Genomic DNA, 25288 nt, shown 5'->3' with positions numbered 1-25288 from the left:
TCTCGGGCAGAATGTTCATTGCTCCAGCCTTCCCATGAAGCATGTAAAATGACACCGAGAACGGTCCCAATTAATATAAGCCCGAGCCTTCCCAATATGATATACGTCGCAACCATTAAACATGCGAAAACGCAAAGTAACGCTTCGTTGCTAGACGTTGAAAGAAAGTGGAGAATATAATTGAGAAGGTCGTTCGATTGTGCAGGAGTAGCTGCACTTCTAGAGCTATCGTGCTCATGTTCCATTGAGGGTGACTTCCCCAGATGCTGGAGCTCGGTTGCTCGTGAAGCAGCCGCATCATTGAAATCATCCATGATGATACCATGAAAAGAGATTGAGGATATGCAGTATCGACAGATAAATAGGAGAAGGGGGGGGGGACGAGAGAAGTGAGAGAATCAAGTATTAATGATGTTTTGATGGTTGTTGTTATCTTCGCCCCTGTGTGTAGCAGAATACCGTGTTATGATCCGAGGCTAGCTGTGTATAAATTCGAATAGTGCATCCACCCAGTCCTATGTTTCAAATTTGTTAGATATTGTAGTTAAAGCAGAATAAGCTTTTCTGATGTAGTAACTACACAAACCTGCATGTGCAAGGTGGAGGGAGTAGTGTAATGAATAAAGTATGCAATACAAGATAGTTCAATGGGTAGAACCCCACATCCCGAAAAGGAGACCAAGAAAAGGGAAAAAAAAATAATTCATGTATCCATTCATAATTTCCTTGCCTCACAGTCTGTCTGACAAGGAATCTAAAGCTAGTCGAATGGAATTACTCTCCGCTATCCGAGTGAATCTGGGCATTCAAAGAAAATGCTATCCATGCCAGATGCAAAGAAGATAGCGGGTCTCATAGGCTACCCTACGAGAAAAAAAAAAGGCTTCTTGAAAAGGTATGTCTTCCGACTATAAGCCGTCAAAGTTATCGGGTCCTGATGTATTTCGTATGGGATCCTCGCGCAACTATAGTCAGTTCGCCTGCGCTGTCCTTTCGCGAGATATTTATGGCTGTGAACGCAAGGTTCTTTCCAACCTTGTCGGCATGACCCTCAATCTCGAGCCAATCATTGGTAGTTGCTGGGGAAAGGTAGCTGACATGAATATCTGCGCTGACACCGGTTGAATCCAGACCACAAGATGCAATAGCCAGTCCACCGGCCCAATCTGTGACACAAGCAGAAAAAGCACCATGCAGTGTCCCTTTCGAGTTAATATGTTGAGGTGCTACCTGAAGTCGAGCACGCACGACGCCATTTTCAGCATGATAGATTTCGACCTGGTCGAGAAGGAAGGCGTATATAGGACTGTTAGTGCGCATGCGCTCCCACACTTTGTGGACGTGCTGAAGTTGAGAACTCATATCAATGAAACGAATATGAAAAGGTTTTGGATACTTGGCAATGGGCTTTAAAAGATATAAATGATAGAATGCGAGAAAGCGGAAATGGGTCGTTTTATGTGGTCTCGGTTATGGGCTGAACTAGTGTGGTGTTCACTAACCTCATTGGGAATATTATTCCGTAGACACCCCTGCATCAATGTACTTTGGGGTATATATACTTGTACATAGAATCAAGGATTTGCTACGTTGAATAGACATGTAGTAGGATAGAAGGAAAAGACGCCTAGAAAATCGCATAGTGACTAATCCCTTTGATCTCACTACACTATGTGAATAGTTACAATGTGAGTTGAATATACGTTTTAGTCCTGGTCCCGTAAGTGGCGGAATTCTCCCTGGCATAGATACATGGCGCGCCCGATTCTATAATCAATATAGATTCTTCCTTGACAATACCTGTGAGAGTATAAAATGATTCACATCTTCATCTGCCCAATATGTAAGATGACTTGCAATACTAGCAATCAAAGAGATATCGAATGCTCCTCTGCGTTGGATAATTAGCACCAGTAATCAAAAAGTCAAAGCGCGTTCTTACTCTTGCACACTGTAATCAACACGACCATTGGTATTTAATGCTCTCACTTTAGCGTCCTCGATTTTCAATTTCCTCGCACGTTCCTCAAGGTCCGGATAACAAGTAGCGTCATCGCCCGTTGAAGTTTGAGAGGACTCGCCTCGGCTGCTTCTCTCTTTCTGAAAGCCATCATAAAGGGTCTCCAAGTCCGGTTCTATTAATGTTCGAGGTCGATTCACATATCTGTGGGAAGAGTCGGTGTCTGTGTTAGCTTTGGAAGGGTCGGCTGCTGGTGAAGATTGAGATTGAGCACCCGCATTTGAAGGTATTTCCTCGGAATTTAAACCTAGGCTGCGATTTAGCAGGCTGCTCGCAACGCCGGATGTGAAGTTGGACCACAAAGACCCGACGCTTTGGCCCACACGGGTACCGATAATTGAGAGACTCTGTCCTGACGCTGCCCAAAGACTTTTCTTGACAGACGGCAAAGGCTGTGGCTTGAGTGACGACATTGCTGGTGATATAAGTGGTTCAATACGATAGCTCACAGGATCAGACGGATGGAAGATGTTATATAATTGTCGGCATTTCGGGGAGGAGGATATCGAGCATCTTTCGCTAAAGCCACTTCCTGTAGAATGAATGGAAGGGGAAGTCGATGAGCCGAAAGATCCAAGATTATCTTCAGTATTAATTGGCCTCCCGGAGCTCTTGGTGATGCTCGTTGTATTTCTTCCGGCGATAGTCCTGCCTTTCAACATCTGGAATAGCGCGATTGGGGACCCTAAACAAAAGAATTCTTCGCATTCAAAGTCCAATGGGTAATCCCGACGTGGATATGGCGTAGTTCCTCTTTGAGTCCCTGCATTTGTTCGTTCAAGCGATTTGGACGGCTGGTGACACAGAATATCAAAGAGGATCGCGCTCCCAAGCGAATGTCCACAGAGACTCACTGAGCCCCTAAAAGACGGGTTACGCTTCTTGAAAAGCTCAAGTATCCGGTTACATTCCTGCTGAACTATGACAGCAATGTGTTCGCAATATTCGCTTTGATACAACAATACGTCCATTGCCAAATCGGATATGAGATTTCGAACTGCAGGCACACTCTCAAGCGTGATGTCATTTAAACTTGGGTAGATGTCATCTTCAGGGGCGTCGGCATCGGCGAGATCAAGTTCCTTGCGATTCTGCCTAACACCACGATAAGGGAAATCCAGTAAATGCCTCCAACATCTAAACTGATATCAGCACGTCAATGAATACCAGCGATAGTCTGCCGTGAAAGGGAATCTAAGAAGTATCGGGGAGATTAGGTGGACGATGCAGGGCTTGCTTACACAGGTAATACTTGAATTCGGCAATTTGTAGCATGATCCGGATATGCAGAATTCAAAGCTTGGAGATCTGGTGAGGCTTTATACACGCTTTTCATTGTCTTCCGCAAGACATTGACATCATGTATAAAGTTGATGCTCTCCAAACGCAGCCCCAGTCGCTGCCCAATACCATGTGTTACCAATATAAGATGGTCAACGGTACGCTCCCTATCTTCATTTTCCACCTCCCTCGAGTCCTCCATTTCCTTTTCTTCTTGCTTACGAGCTTGTTCCTCTAGCTCAGCTGCATTCTGTGGTTCGCCAGCAAGTGATGACATCTGCCGCTCTAAAGTGGATCTTGGGCTTTGTTCGGAGATGTTCTCGCTTTGATCCGGTTGAAAAGCCGCGGATTCATGCTTATGCAAGAAATTTGTTGAAGATTTTTCGGTTACGTTAAAAGATGGGTCTTCGAACGCCTTTCGCTCCGGGCAGTCGCGTGTTTCTGAATTTTCTTTTTGCTTTCGGGCCTCGCTGAAACCGCGTACTACCTTAGTGCCTGGGATACCACCAAGTGTTTGATAGACAGTGGTGCTCACGCGGGACATGAAATCATCGTTGGTTAACAATGCTGTTGTAGAATCCTGGTATGTAACTATGCTATTCATGTAAGCACCGAACAAACGATAGCTCGGGGATTCGTTGGAAGAAATAGCAGTAGCATGCCCCGACTTTTCAGCACGACCCCGAGCAACATCGGTTTCTGTTGACTGCAATGAACTTGAATCCAGGTTGGAACCTCTTTTCGTGCTGAATTTATCATGCTCATGCTTTGCCGAAGACGTCGATTGGCGGGTTGACGATTCATGTAAGTCGTCGAAGCGCCATGGCTTCACTTTGAGATACCCCTCCTCAAGCTGGGTGGCGAGCGTTTCGTTACATGGTTTAAGCGTTGATCCCTCTTGGAAAAACCACGTTCCGCGTCGAACCTCATACACTGGGCCTTCCCAATACGCCGGACCCAGTTCCCTTTTTTCGACGTCCACATCGAAAAGGTAGTCTTCGTTGACAGGTACCTTCACTGAACTGCCTTGCACCCTGCCGGTAGGATGTGTATATTGGATATGCTCGCGTTCAGTTTCGATTTCGGAAAGTTTTTGAAATGCGACTTCAATGGATTGAGAATCCTTGACCGAGAATGGCACAAACTTCTTGGGTAAGGGTAAAGGCTTCGCACTTCTCCCTCTTTGATCGGATAATGTCGGTTTTCGCTTGGGCGAATCAACTGCATAGAACCACCTTACTTTTAAAGGTGGGCAATCTTTTGGGTAAAAACGTAGGCTTAACCTATGCCTGTGTGTGACAATATGATCCTCTCCCTTTGATCGTTGTAGAACATCTTGTTTCGCAGAGTGATCTGGGGTAGGTGTAGGTATCGAACTCCCAGAATTGCTCCAAGGAGTTCTTGCCGAGGGCGAGTCCTTCACGTTCGCCGAAGTCATTGAGCTTCGATATGTTTGACGATTCAGAAGGTTAACGTTCCCGTTTGATGGGAGGCACGGGGGTATGAAAATGCGAGAATTATGAAATGTAGGGATTGCCTTTTGGACCAAGAGTCGAAAACTAAAAATCGCATCAACAATTCGAGTTCCGCTTGTCTGCATCAGAACCGCACGCAGGGCCTTCGGTCAAGAAAGAGGGTGCTTATGGCGAGGAGTAACGTCGAGATACAAGAGAGCTATTTCGTATTTGCATATCCATACAGAATTAGTAGTTGGTCAATCGCTTCCCATAGACTTCTGTTATAAAGGTAGAGTAGCAGGAATAACAATATGAGCCAATTGGATCTATAGTTAGATGCGGGCTTACCAAGTCACACTCTTACGCTGATACTCTTGTAACTACCAGTGTTGGCATTCTTAGTCAGGTCAGTTCAGAAAAGTGGCGGGTCGACATCATCAGGCAGTGGAAGCCACATACCAATGCGTCATCGTCAGAACAATACCCCTTTCCACTGTGCGAGTACAAGTACTTAGATATGTATCGTAGTATTTTATCAATCTCCGAAGAATAGATATGTCATTTTGCATAAATAAGTGAGTCTTTATATTCATCAGTTTAATATTCCTCAACAGATTTGATCATCAAAGCTGCCAAACTATCCCGTCTGAGCGTGTGTACTCAATACGTACCACTACCCGGGAACAAACAACCCCACTCTTGCTCCATCTATTACTCCGTAGTCACGGCTGCCTCGACAAACCTCCGTACACAGCACTTCCCACTCCAGGCAGTACTATAGCGCGCTTCGTCATCCTGCCACAATTTTATTTTTCCTCTGACAATCTGTCCGTTCCCTGCCACAGATTGCTCTTTTCTGAGATCAGGCTACCTTCTCCTTTTTGTCTGTGGCATACAGTACAGGTCTCGACATCAGCCCAGTGACAACGTTGAGTTTTGAGAAAGAAAGAAAAAATGAATGTACTCAAACTTCAACGGTACGTTTCTCCTTGCAGGGCTGCGGTGGTTTTGTGTTGGGTTCCTACACTGTATTGTACATCACAGTGCCTGGTTGTCTTCTAACTGTCTTATCCATCCAGAAAGTATCCACACTTTGATCAAAGCGAAATCTTCACCTTTCAAGATGCATTTAGGAAGCTAGATCCTGATGACAAAGGCTACCTGGATGAGGCCACTGTCATCAAAGCTACCCAACAATCTGAGCGGCAACCATATGATGTGGTGCGTCAAGCTCTAAAGGAGGTTGAGCTTGATAGTTCGCGTCGGGTGGAACTTGAAGATTATGTGGATGTTTGTATTCGGTACCCCCAACTTATTAGGCAAGGATAACTAACGCTCTATCAGCTCATCTCCAAACTGCGTTCGGTTTCATTACAGGACAAACCTTCTGGCCCTACTCACGCTGCCCAAGGAAATGGGGCAGCCCCGTCTAGGCACGTTTCCAAGGGTAGTGTTGGTGGTAGAATTCAGGTCCAAGGTTCTTCCGCGAACGTCACGCATACAATCAACGAAGATGAAAGAACCGAGTTCACAAGGCACATTAATGCTATCCTTGCCGGTGATCCAGATATTGGCCATCTTTTGCCGTTTCCAACAGACACCTTCGAAATGTTCGATGAATGCAAAGATGGATTGGTGTTGGCGAAGTTGATCAACGATAGCGTCCCCGACACTATCGATGAGCGTGTCCTGAATAAGGCTGGGAAGAAGATCAAGGAACTTAATGCTTTTCATATGACTGAAAATAACAACATCGTTATTAATTCGGCCAAAGGCATTGGCTGTTCAGTTGTGAACATTGGAAGTGGCGATATCATTGAGGTTCGCGAACACCTTATTCTTGGCCTCATTTGGCAAATCATCCGCCGGGGCCTCTTGGGCAAGATCGACATCAAACTCCACCCAGAGTTGTATAGACTGCTGGAAGACGACGAGACCCTGGAACAATTTCTACGTTTGCCTCCAGAGCAGATACTGCTTCGTTGGTTCAATTACCATTTGAAAAATGCCAAATGGGATAGAAGGTATTATTTGTGTTTTCCTCTCTTTCCCCGCTTGTCTCTCCTTTTCCAGCTTTCTTCTCCCTATGATACTGACTGTATTCTAGAGTGATGAACTTTTCCACCGACGTGAAGGATGGCGAAAATTACACAGTTCTCCTCAATCAACTGGTGCCTGATCTTTGCTCGCGAGGGCCGCTCCAAGTTCAAGACCTGCTCCAACGGGCTGAGCAGGTTCTAATGAACGCTGACAAGTTAGGTTGTAGGAAGTTCTTGACTCCAACCTCGCTTGTTGCCGGGAATCCAAAACTCAATCTTGCATTTGTTGCAAACTTGTTCAATACCTGTCCAGGTCTTGACCCAATCACTGAAGAAGAAAAGCTTGAAGTTGAAGACTTTGATGCTGAAGGTGAAAGAGAGGCCAGGGTTTTCACTCTCTGGTTAAATTCTCTGGATGTTCAGCCAGCTGTGAACTCATTGTTTGACGATCTCCAGAACGGGACCGTCCTGTTGCAGGCATACGATAAAGTGATTCCCGGTAGTGTCAACTGGAGGCATGTGAACAAGCCACCTGCGTCTGGCGGAGAAATGATGCGATTCAAAGCTGTTGAAAATACAAATTATGCTATCGAACTTGGAAAGCATATTGGCTTTTCCCTTGTCGGCGTTCAGGGTGCCGATATTACCGACGGCCAGCGAACACTGACTCTGGGACTTGTGTGGCAATTGATGCGAAAAGATATCACCAACACACTTTCATCCTTGGCGCAACGGATGGGCAAACGTGAAATTACCGACACGGAAATGATTCGATGGGCAAACGATATGTCTCGAAAGGGCGGCAAAGCATCAACTATCCGCAGTTTCAAGGATCAATCTATTGGATCCGGTCTCTTCTTGCTTGATGTGCTGAGCGGCATGAAGAGCAGTTATGTTGATTATGATCTCGTAACTCCGGGCCGGACTGATGAGGAAGCATATGCAAACGCTAAGCTGAGCATCAGCATTGCAAGAAAGCTGGGTGCCACCATCTGGCTTGTTCCCGAAGATATCTGTCAGGTCCGCTCTCGTCTGGTGACCACATTTATTGGTAAGTTATTGGCTGTTAATGAATTTTGTATGATTAGTCTATGAATGAATGCTAATGCGCTGTAAGGTTCTCTGATGGCTACCTACGAGAGCATGCAATGAATGGACACTATTCAATCGGGGCCTTTGATACATTGACCATTATCAACTTTCATTCTAGTGAATCATAAAATATTTGATTCTAAGTGGCGAAAACTCGCTTCTCCAATACAAGTGGCTTTCTCCAATTGTTACCCTGAAATCTCAAATGTATTGAGGTAGAGATTATGCTCGGCTACACCGTATTACGATCATTTGAGACTAGCTTCAACTTAATTGAACAATAGGGTTATAGTAGATGACCAATGCAGAAGTGACCGTGGGCATCTATCTATTTATCCTTAAAAAGCATTTAGATATCTAAAGGTATTGGTTGAACCAAGCAACTGCCTGGCAAAATGCACTCTCGTTCGCAAATTTAACATGGGATTTGTGAATGTCAGCACGCACAGCAAAACCATGTTCGACACCACTGAACAAGTTGATTTGGTATGGTTGGCTAATTTTTGCAAGAATTTCCTCGGACTCGTGACGCTTTGAGGCCGGGAAGATCGAATCTATTTCTGTTTAAATCAACCATCTGAGAATGAAGCCTGGGTTTGAGCAATAACACTTACCAGCCGCTGCTATTGACAATGGGCCTTTAATGTTCTTCAATTCAACTGCCTCGACGAAGCTGGGATGGGCAACATAACCTACATCTCCGAAACCTGGCTTCAAGAAACGGATTGCGTATTTCGCCTACCAGCCGTCAGATTGCCAGCTCTTATAGGCGCGAACATATATCAGCCTGCATAAAACATACCCCAAAGCAGTAGCCCACAAGACCGATCCTCCGACACTGCAAGCTTTCTCTCATGTGAGTCAGAACCGAATGAACCACAGGGTCAACTCTGTTCGGCATATGTCCGGGGGGCCCTTTAAGCCATGCCATGAAGTTGAAATTCGCAGGCCTATTGAGCGGTATTGGGTCGCTGTGGAAGAGGTCAGGCATGACTACAAAGAAGCCATTGCTAGCAAGTTGATCCACGATCAGTTGGGAGTTGACAAATTCATGTCCAATGACATCTGAGAGCACGAGAATAGCCCTTCTTGTCGAGCGATTCGCTGGGTATGAGACGTAGGCCTCAACTAGCCCATTGTTAACTTTGACATACGACCAGAAAAATAGCAGGTCTCATTGAGTAGGCCGGTCTAATTTTCCGCAAGGGAAGATTTAAGGTCTGGGGAGTGATACCGTTTCCTATTTTTCTTATCTGCCCCCTAGGCTCACCATCATGCTTCACTCCAATGATACAGCAAGGCCCCGGTGGGTTTGACGTCATATTTTACTTGAATGAAACAAAGGGCGCAGGCGCTCTGAGATGCGGGTAACGCCATGTATCAAAGGCAAGAAAACCAGGCAATGACTATTGACCAGATTGGACCTACCGTACTATATATCTTGGAGCAAGTGCCGGGGTTGAGTCGGTTAATGCCTCGGCAAGGACGCGAAATATTCGGCGAGGTGCTCCGTTTGATTATAGAAACCAATGCGGATTGATGTGGGGTGATGTGGATGGGGTAGTGGAGAAATGGAAATGCAAGATGTACAGTAGGTACACTATCAGGACAGCAGTGTGCAAGGGGGTGCATCTCTATATCATCACACTGTATTATGTAGTTCACAATGTTTTATGTAGTAGTGCTAGCAACATTATACACGGAACACTTGTTCAATTGGTTTCGGTCTCAAGTCATAGTACCCATCGATTGAAGCAGTCGAAGATGTTCATCGAAATACCTCATGTAATATTCTACACAAACCCAGAGACTGGCGCTCCTTAGTTAACAAACTAACGTCGCAATAGACGGTTGGAGCAAGGCAGTCGAGAGCGAAACTAGGAATGGATGGTCTGTCGAAACCAAGCCTGCTCCGTTCATACAAGCGTACGTACATAAACTACACAAGAACCTACAAATCGGTTTCCGAAGTCAAGTCTCGATCGGTGGTACGGGACGAGGGGGAGGGAGGGAAAGAGGTAAATGTGAATCGTTTTCTTATTAAGCTTGGTAGAACGGGCGACGGACCGCTGTTCATCGTGACGAACGCAAGGACGGTAAGAATTGGCGGATTGAATGATCGCTCGATGTTCGTTCGGTATGTATTCGAGCTGCTGGCCAGGATAAATACCAACATCAAACGAAAACTCCACGGTCACAAACCCATCACCACTGCAGCCAAGAACGAGAAATCACAAGGGAGGGGGAAAGCCACGATAAAACAAGGTAACACAGAGACTAAAGGGGAGGGATGACAAGGTACCGATGTAGAATGCCACTGAAATCTGCAGAAAGGCCGTTCCCCTCCAGTTGAAACTCAAAAAGAAATGTATTTCATGAGTTAATAACGAGCAGACAGGCGAACATCTGCAGATTTACAAACGAGGAAACAAGGTAAAGGCTAAATCAGCATGGTACCAAATGGACCTACTCAGCAGTATCAAGCTCATCATGAGCAGAAGGCAGGGGGTCTAATGAAACTATCACAGTGAGCAACAATCATCTAACCACCAGTCAATTTAGAGAAAAAAAAAAAACTTACCTTTCCTGTCTTCGCCGTTGGGTCCATTTTCTCGCTCCTCGTCACGGCGTTCTCTTTCCTCATCACGTCTCTCTCTGTCATCCTTGATGTCACGCTCCCTCTCATCAGGGCTACGAGAGCGGTCACGGGAGCGTTCACGGTCACGACGGTCATAATCACGATCGCGACGGTCGTAGTCACGATCACGACGCTCATAATCGCGGTCATGACGGTCGTAGTCCCGCTCATATCTGTCATCCCTACGGGGGGAGTAGTCGCTACGACCGCGACGCGGAGATGGCGAGCGGCCACGGCGGGGAGGGGTGCGGTCACGTCGGCGGTCACGGCCTGAATCGAATCGCCAAGATGCAGATGGCGGCGTCCTAGCCCACTTCGGATCGATTAGATCGGCGCTGATACATATAGACTAGGTATCACTTACTTCAATCTTCAGCAAGTCGTCACGACCGATGCGCTTGTTATGCATTTCGTGATATGCATCATCCGCGTCCCGACGACTTTCGTATTCCACAAAAGCAAAACTATTTCATATTAGAGCATGTTCACATGATGGACGTCGGCTATTGGACTTACAGCCGGCTCGAAGGGGTACGAGGCGCAGGAATGTCACATCGAACGAGTCGTCCGTACCTAAGTCACGGGTTAGAATGAGCTTTCTACCGCGAAAATATCATGAGACAAATCATATTGCGGATGGTTAAATTGCATATATCAGGATTTGGTAGATTTTCGAAGGAAAAGTCTCTCAGAGGGAAAGGAGGCCGATGGATTTTATAACATGGAAAACCGCTTCGACGTCAAGGCAGCGAGGCTTGGTCGAGCTTATAGTTTCGTGTATGGATAGGACCGTGGGATCTTGGTAGCGCGTAGCAATCGACGAGCGGCACGTACCGTTCGAATTCGTAGGCAAGGTCGCGAGCTCGAGTCCCATGCCCGAAGCCAGTGACATAAAGGGTGGTACCTGGCCGGGACATTGTTATTGATTTCAATTAGACAGTTCCGTAGAAATTATGATATGTTGTATGAACTGAAATATGGCTTTTTGGGGAACAAGGTGAAGGTGAAAGGAGTGTTGTGTACAGGTCCTTCACCGGTGAGAATGGGGCATTATCGTTCTGGCAGCCGGCAGAAGTAAAAAACTGAGTACGGATGAGCGGACACGCCATGAACGAACCAATCCTTATGCCCCTTTATTACATAATGAACTAGTTTCGATACGACAATAATACAAATATTACATCTACTTTCCCAGTAGAACACCACAGTTCCTACGAATCAAGAGGACTCAGAATTTTATATGAACTAAACAAGAAGAATACTATTGACTGCGCTGCGAAGGTCATCAAAGTCTGTCCTAATGAATTACTTATGCCCATTGTTCTTGTGTTCCGAGCGATACAGAGTAGTTGGTCTTATTATTACCCGATAGTTTCCATAAACACTACCTATTTCACCAATTAAATTCTGTCCTGTCATGGAACTCGATTTGAAGTAAGCACCTGCAATGGGAACCTCCATGGCCGAGACAAAACTAAAGGAGCAAGTTTCTGGTTGATTCTTATATTACATTGCTTAAATCTCTGACAACTCTCATGGAGACTTGATGCGAAATCAAGGAAAACCTGTCTCCAAAACGCCAGTTGAATTACCTAGGTAGTGCACGGAAGCTACCGTCAGTTGGGCAGCGCTATTCATTGGATTCAATGAACTGTACCCCAATATGAGCTTGGATCGCCAGCAGACAAATCGAGATGGTGGTGTTGAGGATCCCAAAAGGGAACCACTGCCACAACTGTCTCAATTACAGTCTTCGTCGACATCGACATCGGAGGTAACTACCTTTCTCAAACCATTTTCTGGTTTGAAACAAGCTTTGAAGATATGGTTAATACTCATCCTTTGCGGTCTCTAGTCAATTCATTCCGAGAAGACACCTTCCTTCAAAAATGTCAGAAGTAAGATTGGTGAACCTGTTATCGCGGCATTTATAGCTGGGGGAGTAGCCGGTGCGGTTTCCAGAACAATAGTGTCACCACTTGAACGCTTAAAGATCTTGCTACAAATCCAAAGTGTCGGCAGGGAAGAATACAAGCTATCAATATGGAAAGCTCTTGTGAAAATGTGGCGAGAAGAAGGATGGAGGGGGTTCATGCGAGGCAACGGAACGAATTGTATTCGCATAGTCCCTTATTCTGCGGTGCAGTTTGGGAGTTATAATCTCTACAAGAAAGTGAGTCGTAGACCTATCCACATTAGTGACAAATGCGTGCCGTTTATTCTATGCTTCTGATGCGCACCTGAGCTAAACTATTGCCCTCAGTTTGCTGAGAGTTCGCCTGGTGCTGATTTGTCGCCCACACGTCGTCTTTTATGTGGTGGGGCAGCTGGAATAACGTCTGTTATCATCACATATCCCCTTGATATTGTTAGGACTCGACTGTCCATTCAGTCAGCCTCGTTTGCTGCTCTTGGGAAGCGGGATGCAGAAAGGCTACCTGGCATGTTCCGTACCATGGGCTTGATGTACAAGAACGAGGGCGGTATTCTTGCCCTGTATCGTGGCATTATTCCAACCGTTGCTGGGGTTGCTCCATATGTGAGTGTGGACTATTATGTTATATCCTTTTTTATTGACAATATCTTGACTAACCAATTTAAAGGTCGGCCTGAACTTCATGACATATGAGTCTGTTCGCAAATACTTGACACCTGAAGGGGACATCAATCCTAGTCCAATTCGTAAGCTGCTGGCAGGCGCCATCTCAGGGGCAGTGGCGCAGACGTGCACATATCCATTGTAAGGAGTGATGCTACCCTACTTCTGACTTGCCCACTAACATCTTAACAGTGATGTCCTACGGCGACGTTTTCAAATCAACACGATGTCTGGTATGGGCTACCAGTATAAGTCAATCTGGGATGCTGTCAGAGTCATCGTTGCTGAGGAAGGGATGCACGGTCTGTTCAAAGGCATTGGGCCTAATCTGCTCAAGGTGGCGCCGAGTATGGCGAGTAGTTGGCTTAGCTTCGAGGTTACACGGGATTTTCTTGCGAGTCTAGATGATACATAAATCTCCTGTGAAAGTGAGACACTTCGCAATCCGTATTCAGAGCGACATCTTTGACTGTTGAATTAAAATTCGAGCGCAAGTCAGGGTCTACGTTCGAACAAGTGTGTTCTTTATGATTTTGAATTGTAAATGTTTCGATTTTAATTTCTATTTTAATGCAGACCTGGCCTTCTTGGAAGAGATGACTACTACATAGCATACAACGCAACACAAGAAAAAATAGAATGAAAAGGGTAAGAGATGCTTACTGTAAGAAAGGTTATAGAGAGTGTCAAAAAAGCAAGAGTATATCAATGGACCACAGCAGCTATGGACTAGAACTTCTGGGTACATACGGACCCCATACTCTTTTACTCCACAACTATGTACCTGATATGCAATCAGTCTAAAGGTGTCAAATCTAAACACATCTATAGTATTAGCACTTAGCTGTGGTCTCTTTTCTTTTCTTTTCTTTTTTTCTTTTCCTTTTCCCCGTCCTTCTTCTTCTTTGGCCGTGTGATACGAAGATATATGTTTAATTTAGCAGGAAATTACAGTCTCGAGACTCGATAAAGCTAGTGTGCTCCGTAAAGATCCCCGTTGCAAAGGCAATAGTAGTACCCTACATAGTTAACTAGTGCATATTTATTCCTGAGGCATAAGCTGATAAGCTCAAACTCTCCCCACCACACTAACGGAGTAGGTATACCTTTCCAAATCAGTACTAGCGTAGGGCTCAACCCGCACACACCATCCATCTGAAAATTGTAGATCAAAAACCTCACCAGCTTCATTTTACGCGACTGCCAGCCAACTCGAAGGTGTCCCATCAATACCAGCAGCCATGGGTATGTTATATATTGCGACTTACGAGACTCTTTTACCATCACTCTCACTTTGCGATTTTCAAAGGAACAATGGCGCATTCTGCGTGTGCGAAGAAAACTAACGATATCCTCCTATTATAGGTATCGACTTGGACCGTCACCATGTGCGCAGCACCCACCGCAAGGCGCCAAAGAGCGAGAATGTCTACTTGCAGGTTCTCGTGAAACTCTACCGGTTCCTCGCCCGTATGGATTGTCCCCAGGAAAACCCGGCCTGCTGCAACTGGTCAGAAGGGTTAAAGCTAACCCACGACGATTTTAGGTCGCACGGACTCCAACTTCAACAAAGTCGTGCTGCGTCGCCTGTTTATGTCGAGGATCAACCGCCCTCCTGTTTCTCTGTCGCGTATCGTTTCGAACATCACTGAGTCTCACAAGGGAAAGACTGTCGTCGTTATTGGATCTATCACCGATGACAACCGCCTCCTGACAGTGCCCAAGCTGTCCATCGCTGCTCTTCGCTTCACTGCTACTGCTAGGGCTAGGATCGAGAAGGCCGGTGGTGAGACATTGACCTTGGATCAGCTTGCCCTTCGTGCGCCCACCGGAGCCAACACTCTTCTCCTCCGTGGACCCAAGAACTCTAGAGAGGCTGTGAAGCACTTTGGCTTTGGACCCCACACCAACAAGGTTAGCACTTTCTACAGCCCTAATTTAACCGGGAGCAATATACTAACTGCGACTAAGAAACCGTACGTGCGAAGCAAGGGCCGGAAGTTCGAGAGGGCTCGTGGTCGGAGAAGGTCCAAGGGCTTCAAGGTCTGAAGGCGATGATAGGATAGTAAGCAAAAGTCTTTCGGGGCTAGTTGAATGTCATGTCACACTTGGGCAGTTATTTTTCTTTAATGCGTTAGAGATCACTAGCACTCAGCGCTCTAGCCAGTGTGGCTGCATTTATGGTTTTGTCAAGGCGTCTGAAACGATATCATCCAGTTCAAAATGCGAAGAAAAAATATTCCATTGGTGCTATATTTACAAAGTGGATATGTATGCTGCTATAGACTCAACTTTTCATGTTTCCATTTCTTACCACCTTCTCCCTCGAAGTAGTCACCAGCTCCATGGCCGTTCCCGCGGATCAAATACTTATAGATGGTCAATCCGTCGAGTCCGACAGGCCCTCTAGTATGGATCTTGTTCGTACTGATCCCTACTTCAGTGCCAAATCCGTATCTCATGCCATCTGCAAATCTTGTGGAAGCATTCCAGAAAACACCGGCACTGTCAACGCCATTCATGAAACGCTCCGCAATTTCTTTCGATCCGGTTATGACAATGTTGGTGTGTTTGGACGAATGTATGTTGATATGCTCAATAGCCACCTCAGCAGCTGAGTCAGGGGAATGCGTCGAAGAGATGGTTTTAACCGCCAAAGTGAGATCTAGAAATTCTGTGTTATAATCAGAATCAGTCGCATCCAGAAGCAAGTCCGCCTGTGAAGCAGGCAACGATTCCACCAGGGCGGCTTTAGACGGCATGTCACAACGAAGAGACACTCCTTTGGATAAAAGAGCTTCCGCAACACGGGGGAACGCTGTTTCCAAAGCATCTTCATGCACAAGTAGAGTTTCCAAAGCGTTGCAAGCCGCTGGATAATCAGTCTTTGAATCCACAATGACTTTGACTGCGATGTCTGGGTTCGCATCGAAATGAAGATAGGCACAGCAAAGTCCATCGGCATGACCGAGAACCGGAATCTTTGTGTTATCCTTGACATATCGAACAAGGTCGTTAGATCCTCGAGGAATGGCCAGGTCAATAAGCGAATCCTGTGCGAGTAGAGAAGAGACCACATCTCGCGTCTTCACTAGTTGAATTGAAGATCGCGGAACCTGGGTATTTGAGATCGCTTCGGAAATAACCCCCGATATAGCCACGAAAGATTCGGTCGACTCTTTCCCTCCTAATATACACATCAGTGTATGCAAGGAGAAACCATTATCACGGGACTCTTACCTTTCAAGATCGCAGCATTTCCTGATTTGATAGACAAGGCGGCTATGTTTGCTATGACCTCAGGCCGTGCTTCGAAGATTATCAACAATACCCCTATAGGGCAACTGACCCTCTCTAGTACGAGACCATCGTCCAAAAGAGTCTTCAGAGTCACTTTTCCCACTGGTTTTTTTTTTTTCTTCCCGTCAGTAAAAAGCTATAAATGTGACTGCATCTACGTACCTGGATCATCCAAATCTCGTACATTCAAAATACCCTGCAACATATCGGCATACTTCCCCGGTCTCGATAAATCAAGTCTTTTGAGGACGCTCTGGTTCAAATTGCCATTTTCTGCAGCACGGCTCGCTGTTTCAACATCTCTTGCATTTGCTGCCAGAATTGAATCTTGGTTGTCTAGGAGAGCTCTGTGAAGTGCAGTCAATGCATCGTTGCGCGCAGCATTGGATAAAGTGGCAAGGTGACGAGATGCGAAGGATGCAGTCTTTGCGATATCAGCAGCGGAGGACTCAGTGAGGGACATCTTTTCGAGAACTCGGGCACAGGAAGCTGAAATGAAACAGAGCAAAATATATATCTTTCGTTTTTTTAACAAGAAGGAAGATTTATTGTTGACACTGTACTCTTAAGTACTGAGTGAAATTCTCGCCTTGTAGGTACCGCAAATTGAACGCCGCGAGGAGATATCCCAAGTGTGGGGTTCCAGTGGGGTGTTTTCGAGCGTATGTTACGGACCTATCCTAACAGTCTCTCTCTCTCTCTCTCTCTCTCTCTCTCTCTCTCTCTCTCTCTCTTTCTTTCTTTCTTTCTCTCTCTCTCTCTTTTTTTTTTTTTTCCTTTACTTTTCTTTGGGGAGGCAGAGACAAGTTTGATATAGAAAACAGATTAAGTATCAAGGCCGCGCGGTAAATAGGTTTATGATAAATTACAGCAATGTTTTGAGACTGTCAACCGTCATTACCCTGCGTGTTGCCTTGTTTCTGGCATATCAACTACAACTATCTGTTCTGCTTCATGCACAACCCAATTTTTTGTTTTCTAACACATTTTTGTGCTTTTGCATCCTATTAAAATGGCAGAAGTCCTGTCGCAGATTTGCTCACTGTCATCACAGCTTCATTATTCAAATGACATAGCTGATCAAGACTATGACAATCAAACATATGACCTTCTTGCACAGTTGAGACAAATAATACCCACAGCTTCAAATATTATATCTGGCGAATTTTACTTTCTAGATGTGAGTAAAGTCTGACATCCTATTGAAAGTACATCTGGCAGAGAGCTGGTGGCTGAATCATTAGAATCTTGAACCATCACTTCACACACTTCCATACCTGCTCATATGGGGCCACCATGTCTGTTCTATTCGAAATGAAAGTGGTAATCCTTTCCCAGAAGCCGTACGCCCTGGAGGGAAGTTGTGGTCAAAGGCAGTGCATTTCTTAATGGGGTTCGATCCCATCCAAGTACGATACGCTGGTAGTGAGTGGCGAGAACTTGTTGAACTGGTGGGACAAAGTGCATTTGCGGTTTCGAAGGCAGGATCGACCCTATTAAACCTATGTGTATCATTGCTAACTGACATTAAAGCCGTTTCTAGCAATTCAACCGATTCGAGAAGCTATATTTCGTCTGGACCCATCATGTTCACTTTTCACTTCATCTCATCTCTTACTTGTCAAGCTCTGTTTACATGCGCGAGCATATAGACATGCTCTGCCTATCCTCAACAAACCAATATGCCATTTCCCCGCAGGGCCAGAGCAGAATCAATCAGAGAATCAGCAGCCTATCCTACGCGCACGCCACGAATCTAGCGCACAATTTGTGAAAAATTCTTCTGGGCTTTCCGCGAAGGTCACATATAGGGAGCACTTGGAATATTTTCTTAACGGTGCCATGATTTACATGGTCCTTAAGCAATGGAAGAAAGCACTCCATTTTCTCACCATAGTCATCTCATCTCCTGTCATCAACTCGGTCAGCATGGTTATGGTGGAGGCGTACAAAAAGTGGATTTTAGTAAGCTTGTTGGACAACGGGAAGGTGAGTTCAAAGTCGCTTGTCGAATTATAATTTCAAGGCTAATCTTTTGTGGTATGATACAGCTAGTTCAGACTCCTGCTGCCATATCTTCTCACACAATCAAGATCTATCGATCTATAACGAAGCCTTATGTCACACTAGCAGGGGTCTTCGAAAGCGGTGACTTTTCGAGACTGGAGGCTGAGGTGGAGATTGCACGGCCCATTTGGCATACGGTAGGTTTGTGATTCGTCCGTGTGGCATTGTTTCACTGACAGGTGTCCACAGGATGGTAATACTGGCCTTGTTCTCCAGGTTGTGGGAGCCTTCGAAAAATTCAGATACCGCAAGTTAGGAGGAACATTCGCAGCTCTCACCATATCAGATGCAGTGCAGCGGGCACCCAGTCGCTCTGGGCGTTCTACGAACGCAGAACAATTCATTGCGGCCCTCATAATGTCCAAGACTGTGAACGCGAATTTATCGCATCCAAATGATCTTGAGAAATCTACAATGCTTCGGTTTTCGAACCTAGGATCAAGTGCTTCTGCGTTGGAAGATTCACTGATGCGATCTCGGTTAGTTGAAGACAGTTGGTCATTAGCAAATCTCATGGGGCACGTTGAAGAAGGGGACTATGTTTTGGGAATGAGTAAAGAGTACATTGAAAATCTTCTGAGAAATCAGAAGCAACCCGGCGGTCCCCTAAAGGGCGGCAAGAATTTGGGCAGTTTTTCAGGTGGTTTTGATATTGAAGAAGATATCATGGGTGATCTGTGCTGAACGACAGATTTGCGCATGGACGATGTTTACTCACCTTCCAATATAGTTAATTTAGTGATTTGTTCTAACAAATTGATCTATAGGCCAGTCAGTGGGATAGCAGCTGTTGGGGATGGTACAACCTTCTTGTGAGATGCTTGTACCTAATCGCGCTAAACCCATCTATACCTTGGTTTAACTGCTTAGTTACACTGTCTAACCATATAACAAGCTGTACCTCTCGAGAGGGCGACTAGTATTTTCAAAATACTATCTGACCCCTTCGTAATTCTTTTTTTCTTAAGGCAGTTCAATGGGTTTAGAGACTAGGTACTAGTTGTATAACGTTTGTTTCTCCACTAGGTATCCTAGACAATGAGATATATTGTAAGATATAGTTATAAATAGAGATTAACAGAAGAGACATGAATCTAGAAATGATGAGATATGAAGGAAATATTTTTAAAAATTCTGATTTCTTTAATATTAAAAACTTAAATTTTTCTCTCAAACTAATAATAATAAATCACACTGAATGGCTTCTTTAATAGAGTTCAATATAATTTTAAGAATGGCATTATATTAACCATAAAATTTAGATTTACGTTTATGTGGGTGGATTTAAGAAACAATTTCATAGAATCAGTTATGAATATAAAATTAATTTTCATTCGTCTTATACATCATGTATGACATTTCACCCAACTACCCCTTGTTTTCACCAGTCATTATCACGGTGATATCCTGCTAATAAATCTAACTATATATCATGTACCAGGCGTTGCCCGAAAAGACTGTCAATATGATTTGAGATTATATATATCTAGCTCAATAACATCACAAACTAAAAGAACGCTAAATTGCTCATTTAATATCACATATATTGAAGAAAGGGTGTCTTAGACTGTCTTACCCTTGCAGTAGAAGAGTAGAAGAATACAAAGCATGGTTTAATGATGGAGTCTGTTTAGCTAAATAAGATATTAGGCAGTCTCCTTTGTATTACCAATGTCTTCAAGAACTGGGAGTCACATGGGATAGTATCTAGTAAATTTTTTTTTTCAAATTATTGCTTATTAAAATGTACAATGCAGCTTCCTCCTACAAGTTATTAAAACAAAATTGAATAACTTAATAAAGATATCTCTTTTCTGCTGATTGTGTTAATAAAAAAATGGAGAAAGTTAACATATCTATCCATTCATAGGATAATAGATGAATGTACGTTAAGATTTTACAATGCCGTAAATTAAATTTTTTAAATATATATTATATAATGTTTATAATTTAGCACTTCCTCTTAGCTTTCAGCAAGAATCAATTTAGATATGCAACAGCAGCATTGAGAAGCAAAACTAAGGGTATATTATAACATATTATGACAACTGAAAACATGAAATATAGACATTTATTGAATAATTATTTCTGTTCCTAAATTAATTTTTTTATTCTATATGAAGGTACAAATTATGTGGCAGCTAACTTCATGTAGAATATATATCATTTCAACATTGCGGTTTTAATTTAGGGAGGTGATACACACACGTCTGTCACTAGAGACACATCTGCTTAGCCACTTTCCTAAAAAAGTAAATATGCCACGTGATTTCTTCGTTACGGAGAGGGGATTTTATCATTTAATGCCGTGTACAAAAACACTAAATCGCTTCCTATGCTTACATAAAAGAATGCTTGAAAATCAATTACTTTGCAATATGTTTTATATAAAGCAAAAACAGTCGTCGATCTTACTCTCCTTTTTTTCTTTTATAAAAAAAATCACATATAATTATTTGAATAATAGTTTCTATAGGATATGCATCCAATCAAATTAGACAGTAGACATCCATAACGACTAAACTAAAATCAATTGTATCAGTTTACACAGGGGAATTAGAAAAAAGCAGAGAAAAAATATCAGTTATTATATAAAATGGCCCAATCTACTAAGGAAATGGAAATTTATTATATAAGATATTATAAAAACAATTGGTTAGCCGGAAATAAAAAGTGATCTTAATGAAAAAAATTCAATTATTTACTAGCAGATGCTGTTTCGAGCTCTGAATTTTATTGATGACTGGTGACATTGATCCGGTTACATGTCTATGTATTTGATCATAGACCTCTGCAAAGCCCGCCCGTGGGCCCTATGCAAGGCCCAAGGCCCGTCTAGCTAGAGCCCATGGTCAGCCCGCTAAGGGCCCATCTATGCATAAACATGATGCATAACTTGCTGATTCATCCGAATAACCAACAGTAATTTACAGTCGTCACAGTCGTTACAGCTTTCGACGATAGTAAACAACTATATTTTCGTATGAAATTTGTATATTTTATTGTATTCAAATTCTTGAGCCCTTTATTGATTACCTTCCATCCACTATATAAGTAAAAGGCCTGTTGATATAACATGGCGTGACTACTAGTGAAAGGGTGGCAGATTGGGTTGGATATACATCTTTGTTACTGTGTGGTAACTGCGCTATATACTTCAATGGACATACTTGATAACGATCGATATATAGCTCTATAGTATTGCTGAAACGTTGAATACTATGACTATGTTTTGAACTGACTGTAGGCGCTATCCTTTCATACTATTATTACGATCTTGGATAGAGAAATCGACCCACAAGTTGAGATCTTGGGATGGTACCACGTGACCCATTGGGGTGCGAGAAAAAAATTTTGAGGCCTTTCAAGACCTTAGAAAGTGCGGATCATATATCCCTTCTCTTCCTCTTGTCTAGGTTCTATTCTGTCTCAGGAATCTGACTTCTTATCCTCTTCTTTCCATGGGGGCAATGATCTGCAAGCAGTTGGGCTACAACTCAGAGACAACCACTGAAAGTGAATCGGAGCCTGAAGGCCAAGATTCATTCGAGAATAACAATGAACCAGTTTTTTCTCAATTCCAAGACGGCTCATCACTGAAAGGGATGGCAGCTCTGGGCTTCGTACGTCAGGAAAGATTTGAAGACCTTCTAAGCGTCTAAGGAATGATGACTTTGTAGTTAGATTACTATAGAATTGAATAAAAATCGATGAAAATACTATCATCAATATCCTCCTTCCTTTATTGCTGTAATCCGAATACATGAAAAAAAACCATTGAAACTACATATCTTTAGTACGTGTCCCGTCATTTTTGCTTTTTACAGAGCCCAGGGGCCGCCCACCTAGAGCCAGTGGGCTACAGACTCAGCCCGCAGCCCGTCCGCGGGCCCAGCATCAGCCCAAAGCCATGACGGGCCGCCCGCTGGCCTGCAGAGGTCTATTTGATCATAACACAATTATAATCTCCCAGAATCGTTTAGACATTCAGTCGCTTTCAACTCAACTTCATTTCTTAGATAATCGTTAAAATCTCTAACGTGTCGGATATTAGATATTAATATTATTATAAGCAGGATAAATATATGGTTGTTTTCTCTCTTGCATAAAATAATTTACATGATTACTACTATGTGGCTGACTGGCTGTATCCATTGACAGCTCTGTATAGTGAATGAGGTAGCAAGGGATGATTGCTGATAGAGCGTAAAAGGTGAGTATGCAACTTCATATCTTCCGATAAGAAAGTTGATCTTGATAAAGTAACAGTATTAGACTGCGACATGATGCGCAAGATATCCAAATTATACATATCCAAATCCGATAGCAGTTGACATCCTCATATCCGTGCGGATATTGAACAGTGCAAAATTGGATGAACCCATGTCTACATACTTTATGCAATTCTTGTCGATATTGAATAGTGTGGTAGTTGTAAGGAAGTCTACTGATTGAATTAATAATATTCAGCTCCTACTATCACTTGATATCCTAATTCAGGCAAATATTCCCTAGATTGATCTTCGTCATGGGAGTAATTCTCTTGGTAGAAGATACAGCATGATCCAGCGGCGAATATATATTTTCGTAACGTTGAAGGTCTATATAAATTATTATCAGCTATACCTAAGCATTTCCTAAAATCTCAGAGGAAGGATAAATGGAAAAATGCCAAGTGACACTGTTACAGCCAGAACAGGTGTAAATAACCGTTATTTAAAAATCTGTGTCAGCGAGAATTGTGCAAATGCGGATAGGATGCGGATATTGCACTTGGATTTAGATGTGGATACCAAAGTGGTATCCGCGGAGGAGGATATGTCACAATCTATCAACAGCATTTTTTGTATGAAGTTTTATATATATAGTAGAAAAGAGATCAAGGCCTGGTCCCTAGATGTACTTACTTGATAGCGGGACTCATCTGACTTCTATCGCTATATTATTTCACGGCTGGGCTTCATGTTAAAAATTAACAATCAGCCTTGTACAAAAATTATATTATTTTGGAAATATAAGTTTATATAGTATTTCTATATATCAACTTGTTTGTCATAATTAGTCGCTACTATTTATTCTACCTCTAACTAACTTCTCTTATAATATGGATTTTTATTTTAAGATACTTCAGGCAAAAATCTACACTGTACCTTTAAAAATAGGCATTCTCCGAATAATTTGTTATTTTTACATCTAAATACTCTATTATATTCAGGGAACTGAATGACGATAAATTGATCAAGAAATAATATATTGCTTCCTGCAGACCACAGTTAATCGGTGAGAAAAAAAATAAGAACCTCTAATTAAAAATAAGGACTTCCTACAGCAGAGCATATATTATTTAAAAAAAATTGAAAAATTATTGTAGAAAATTTAATATAATACTGTCTCATTAAAGTGATCCTCCTCATTCTACAGACATACCACTTGTTGGCTACCAGCACATGTTTAGCTATTTCTACTAAATTATGGTCGTATAATGTATTAATAACATTTTAATAAAACAAATAGGGTACCATCATAAAGACATCACATCTGCCCTTCTTGGCTAACCACAGCTGCGTGCCAGCAGGATCAATATGGTGAGTAGTACTCATTGATAGCCACTTCAAGCACCCTGGCTGAGTACTTGAGTGATGATGAGGATCTTCGCCCACCATATTCCCTACCTCCACCGCCAGCTGATGCCATCTATTCCATTGAGAAAGAGGCAATGGATGCCATTGATGAGTTCACAAAGCAGCATGGCTATGCCCTAACAACCAAGAGTTCCAAGTGCCATGAAGGGGATGGCCAAATCAAAGCACACTACCTCCATTGCAACTGCAGTGGTGTATATAATAACAACATTGCTGATAATGAGTGAGTCCATGACAAAACCAACTCACTGCAAGAATTGCCCTTTTCATGCAACACTCAGTTGAGACAGGCAGACAGACAAATGTCATTTGAGATTAAGGATCCAGGCCATAACCACAGCCCAGCACCTATCCATACACACCCAACACTGCATCAAGCAGAAATCAAAAAATGTGCCACAACATTTGAAAATCAACTTGCTGCTGGCATCACTCCATGTCAGATTCTTGACACTGCCAAGCGTGAAAATAAGAGTAACATCATCCCACACAATATCTACAACTTTCACCAGGACCTCCATCAAGTTTCTTGATGGATGTTCAAACATCCATCCAGGCTCTCCTGACTGCAGTCCCAAAGGAAGGTAAATGGCTATTCAACCATATGAAGGATATTGATGGTCATGTTGTTGGATTGTTCTGTACACATCAAAGTTGCCTTGAGCTCTTGCAAAGCAATCCATACTTGTTGATCATGGACTGTACATACAAGACAAACAAGTACCAGATGCCCATGCTGGATATCAATGGCGTCACTGCAACTGGATCCACCTTCTTTGCAGCTGTTGCCTTCATCCATAATGAGCAGCAACCATCATATGACTTTGCTTTGACATCTCTGTGCAGGGTCTATGAACAGCTTGGCCTTGAACCACCTTGCACCATTCTGACTGACAAAGAGAAGGCTCTCATAAATGCCTGCAAGGGTGTATTTCCAGATGCCTACACCATGATTTGTCTTTGGCATATGAACAAGAATATCCTGTCAAAAGCCTGCCCCCTTATCTGCAAAGAACTCCTTGATAGCATGGAAACTCTGCCTGATTGACATGACAAGGAGGCCAATGCTGCAATGGATAGCCAAGCAGATGAGCGCTGGAAGAGAATGCTTGAGATGTGGTGGAAGGTGGTTAGAGTGCCTTCCTATCCAGAG

General features: G+C 43.4%; 9 protein-coding genes across 9 annotated transcripts; 4 read left to right on the top strand and 5 right to left on the bottom strand.

Moving 5' to 3' along the window:
* Positions 1-924: 924 nt before the first annotated feature.
* Positions 925-1362, bottom strand: ACHE_50287S (PaaI family thioesterase; the record flags this gene model as incomplete). Its single annotated transcript, XM_043279988.1, has 1 exon — positions 925-1362. The coding sequence occupies one exon, from the start codon at positions 1360-1362 to the stop codon at positions 925-927; it is 438 nt and encodes a 145-aa protein (XP_043137611.1).
* A 411-nt stretch (positions 1363-1773) lies between these two features.
* ACHE_50286S (DDHD family phospholipase) lies at positions 1774-4901 on the bottom strand (the record flags this gene model as incomplete). The annotated part of the gene is made up of 3 exons (XM_043279986.1): positions 1774-1891; positions 1943-3157; positions 3262-4901. The coding sequence occupies 3 exons, from the start codon at positions 4899-4901 to the stop codon at positions 1774-1776; spliced, it is 2973 nt and encodes a 990-aa protein (XP_043137610.1).
* An 811-nt stretch (positions 4902-5712) lies between these two features.
* On the top strand, positions 5713-7949 carry sac6 (fimbrin; the record flags this gene model as incomplete). Its single annotated transcript, XM_043279985.1, has 5 exons — positions 5713-5735; positions 5838-6048; positions 6103-6782; positions 6866-7848; positions 7915-7949. The coding sequence occupies 5 exons, from the start codon at positions 5713-5715 to the stop codon at positions 7947-7949; spliced, it is 1932 nt and encodes a 643-aa protein (XP_043137609.1).
* Positions 7950-8246: 297 nt separating this feature from the next.
* ACHE_50285S (uncharacterized protein) lies at positions 8247-9211 on the bottom strand (the record flags this gene model as incomplete). Its single annotated transcript, XM_043279984.1, has 4 exons — positions 8247-8449; positions 8504-8627; positions 8692-9017; positions 9124-9211. The coding sequence occupies 4 exons, from the start codon at positions 9209-9211 to the stop codon at positions 8247-8249; spliced, it is 741 nt and encodes a 246-aa protein (XP_043137608.1).
* A 1144-nt stretch (positions 9212-10355) lies between these two features.
* ACHE_50283S (RNA-binding protein) lies at positions 10356-11444 on the bottom strand (the record flags this gene model as incomplete). The annotated part of the gene is made up of 5 exons (XM_043279983.1): positions 10356-10408; positions 10471-10840; positions 10892-10991; positions 11044-11100; positions 11362-11444. 5 exons carry the CDS (start codon positions 11442-11444, stop codon positions 10356-10358), a joined length of 663 nt encoding a protein of 220 aa, XP_043137607.1.
* A 746-nt stretch (positions 11445-12190) lies between these two features.
* Positions 12191-13541, top strand: ACHE_50282A (putative mitochondrial carrier protein; the record flags this gene model as incomplete). The annotated part of the gene is made up of 5 exons (XM_043279982.1): positions 12191-12301; positions 12383-12700; positions 12791-13066; positions 13131-13267; positions 13319-13541. The coding sequence occupies 5 exons, from the start codon at positions 12191-12193 to the stop codon at positions 13539-13541; spliced, it is 1065 nt and encodes a 354-aa protein (XP_043137606.1).
* Positions 13542-14367: 826 nt separating this feature from the next.
* On the top strand, positions 14368-15175 carry ACHE_50281A (60S ribosomal protein eL18; the record flags this gene model as incomplete). The annotated part of the gene is made up of 4 exons (XM_043279981.1): positions 14368-14371; positions 14492-14596; positions 14673-15040; positions 15098-15175. 4 exons carry the CDS (start codon positions 14368-14370, stop codon positions 15173-15175), a joined length of 555 nt encoding a protein of 184 aa, XP_043137605.1.
* A 230-nt stretch (positions 15176-15405) lies between these two features.
* On the bottom strand, positions 15406-16889 carry ACHE_50280S (glutamate-5-semialdehyde dehydrogenase; the record flags this gene model as incomplete). Its single annotated transcript, XM_043279980.1, has 3 exons — positions 15406-16313; positions 16367-16528; positions 16589-16889. 3 exons carry the CDS (start codon positions 16887-16889, stop codon positions 15406-15408), a joined length of 1371 nt encoding a protein of 456 aa, XP_043137604.1.
* Positions 16890-17438: 549 nt separating this feature from the next.
* ACHE_50279A (putative COP9 subunit 3) lies at positions 17439-19177 on the top strand (the record flags this gene model as incomplete). Its single annotated transcript, XM_043279979.1, has 5 exons — positions 17439-17606; positions 17671-17907; positions 17960-18415; positions 18478-18630; positions 18683-19177. The coding sequence occupies 5 exons, from the start codon at positions 17439-17441 to the stop codon at positions 19175-19177; spliced, it is 1509 nt and encodes a 502-aa protein (XP_043137603.1).
* Positions 19178-25288: the final 6111 nt, after the last annotated feature.

Source organism: Aspergillus chevalieri, chromosome 5, assembly GCF_016861735.1.
Source record: "Aspergillus chevalieri M1 DNA, chromosome 5, nearly complete sequence".
Lineage (NCBI taxonomy): Eukaryota > Fungi > Ascomycota > Eurotiomycetes > Eurotiales > Aspergillaceae > Aspergillus > Aspergillus chevalieri.
This window is presented reverse-complemented; position numbering and strand designations above follow the sequence as displayed.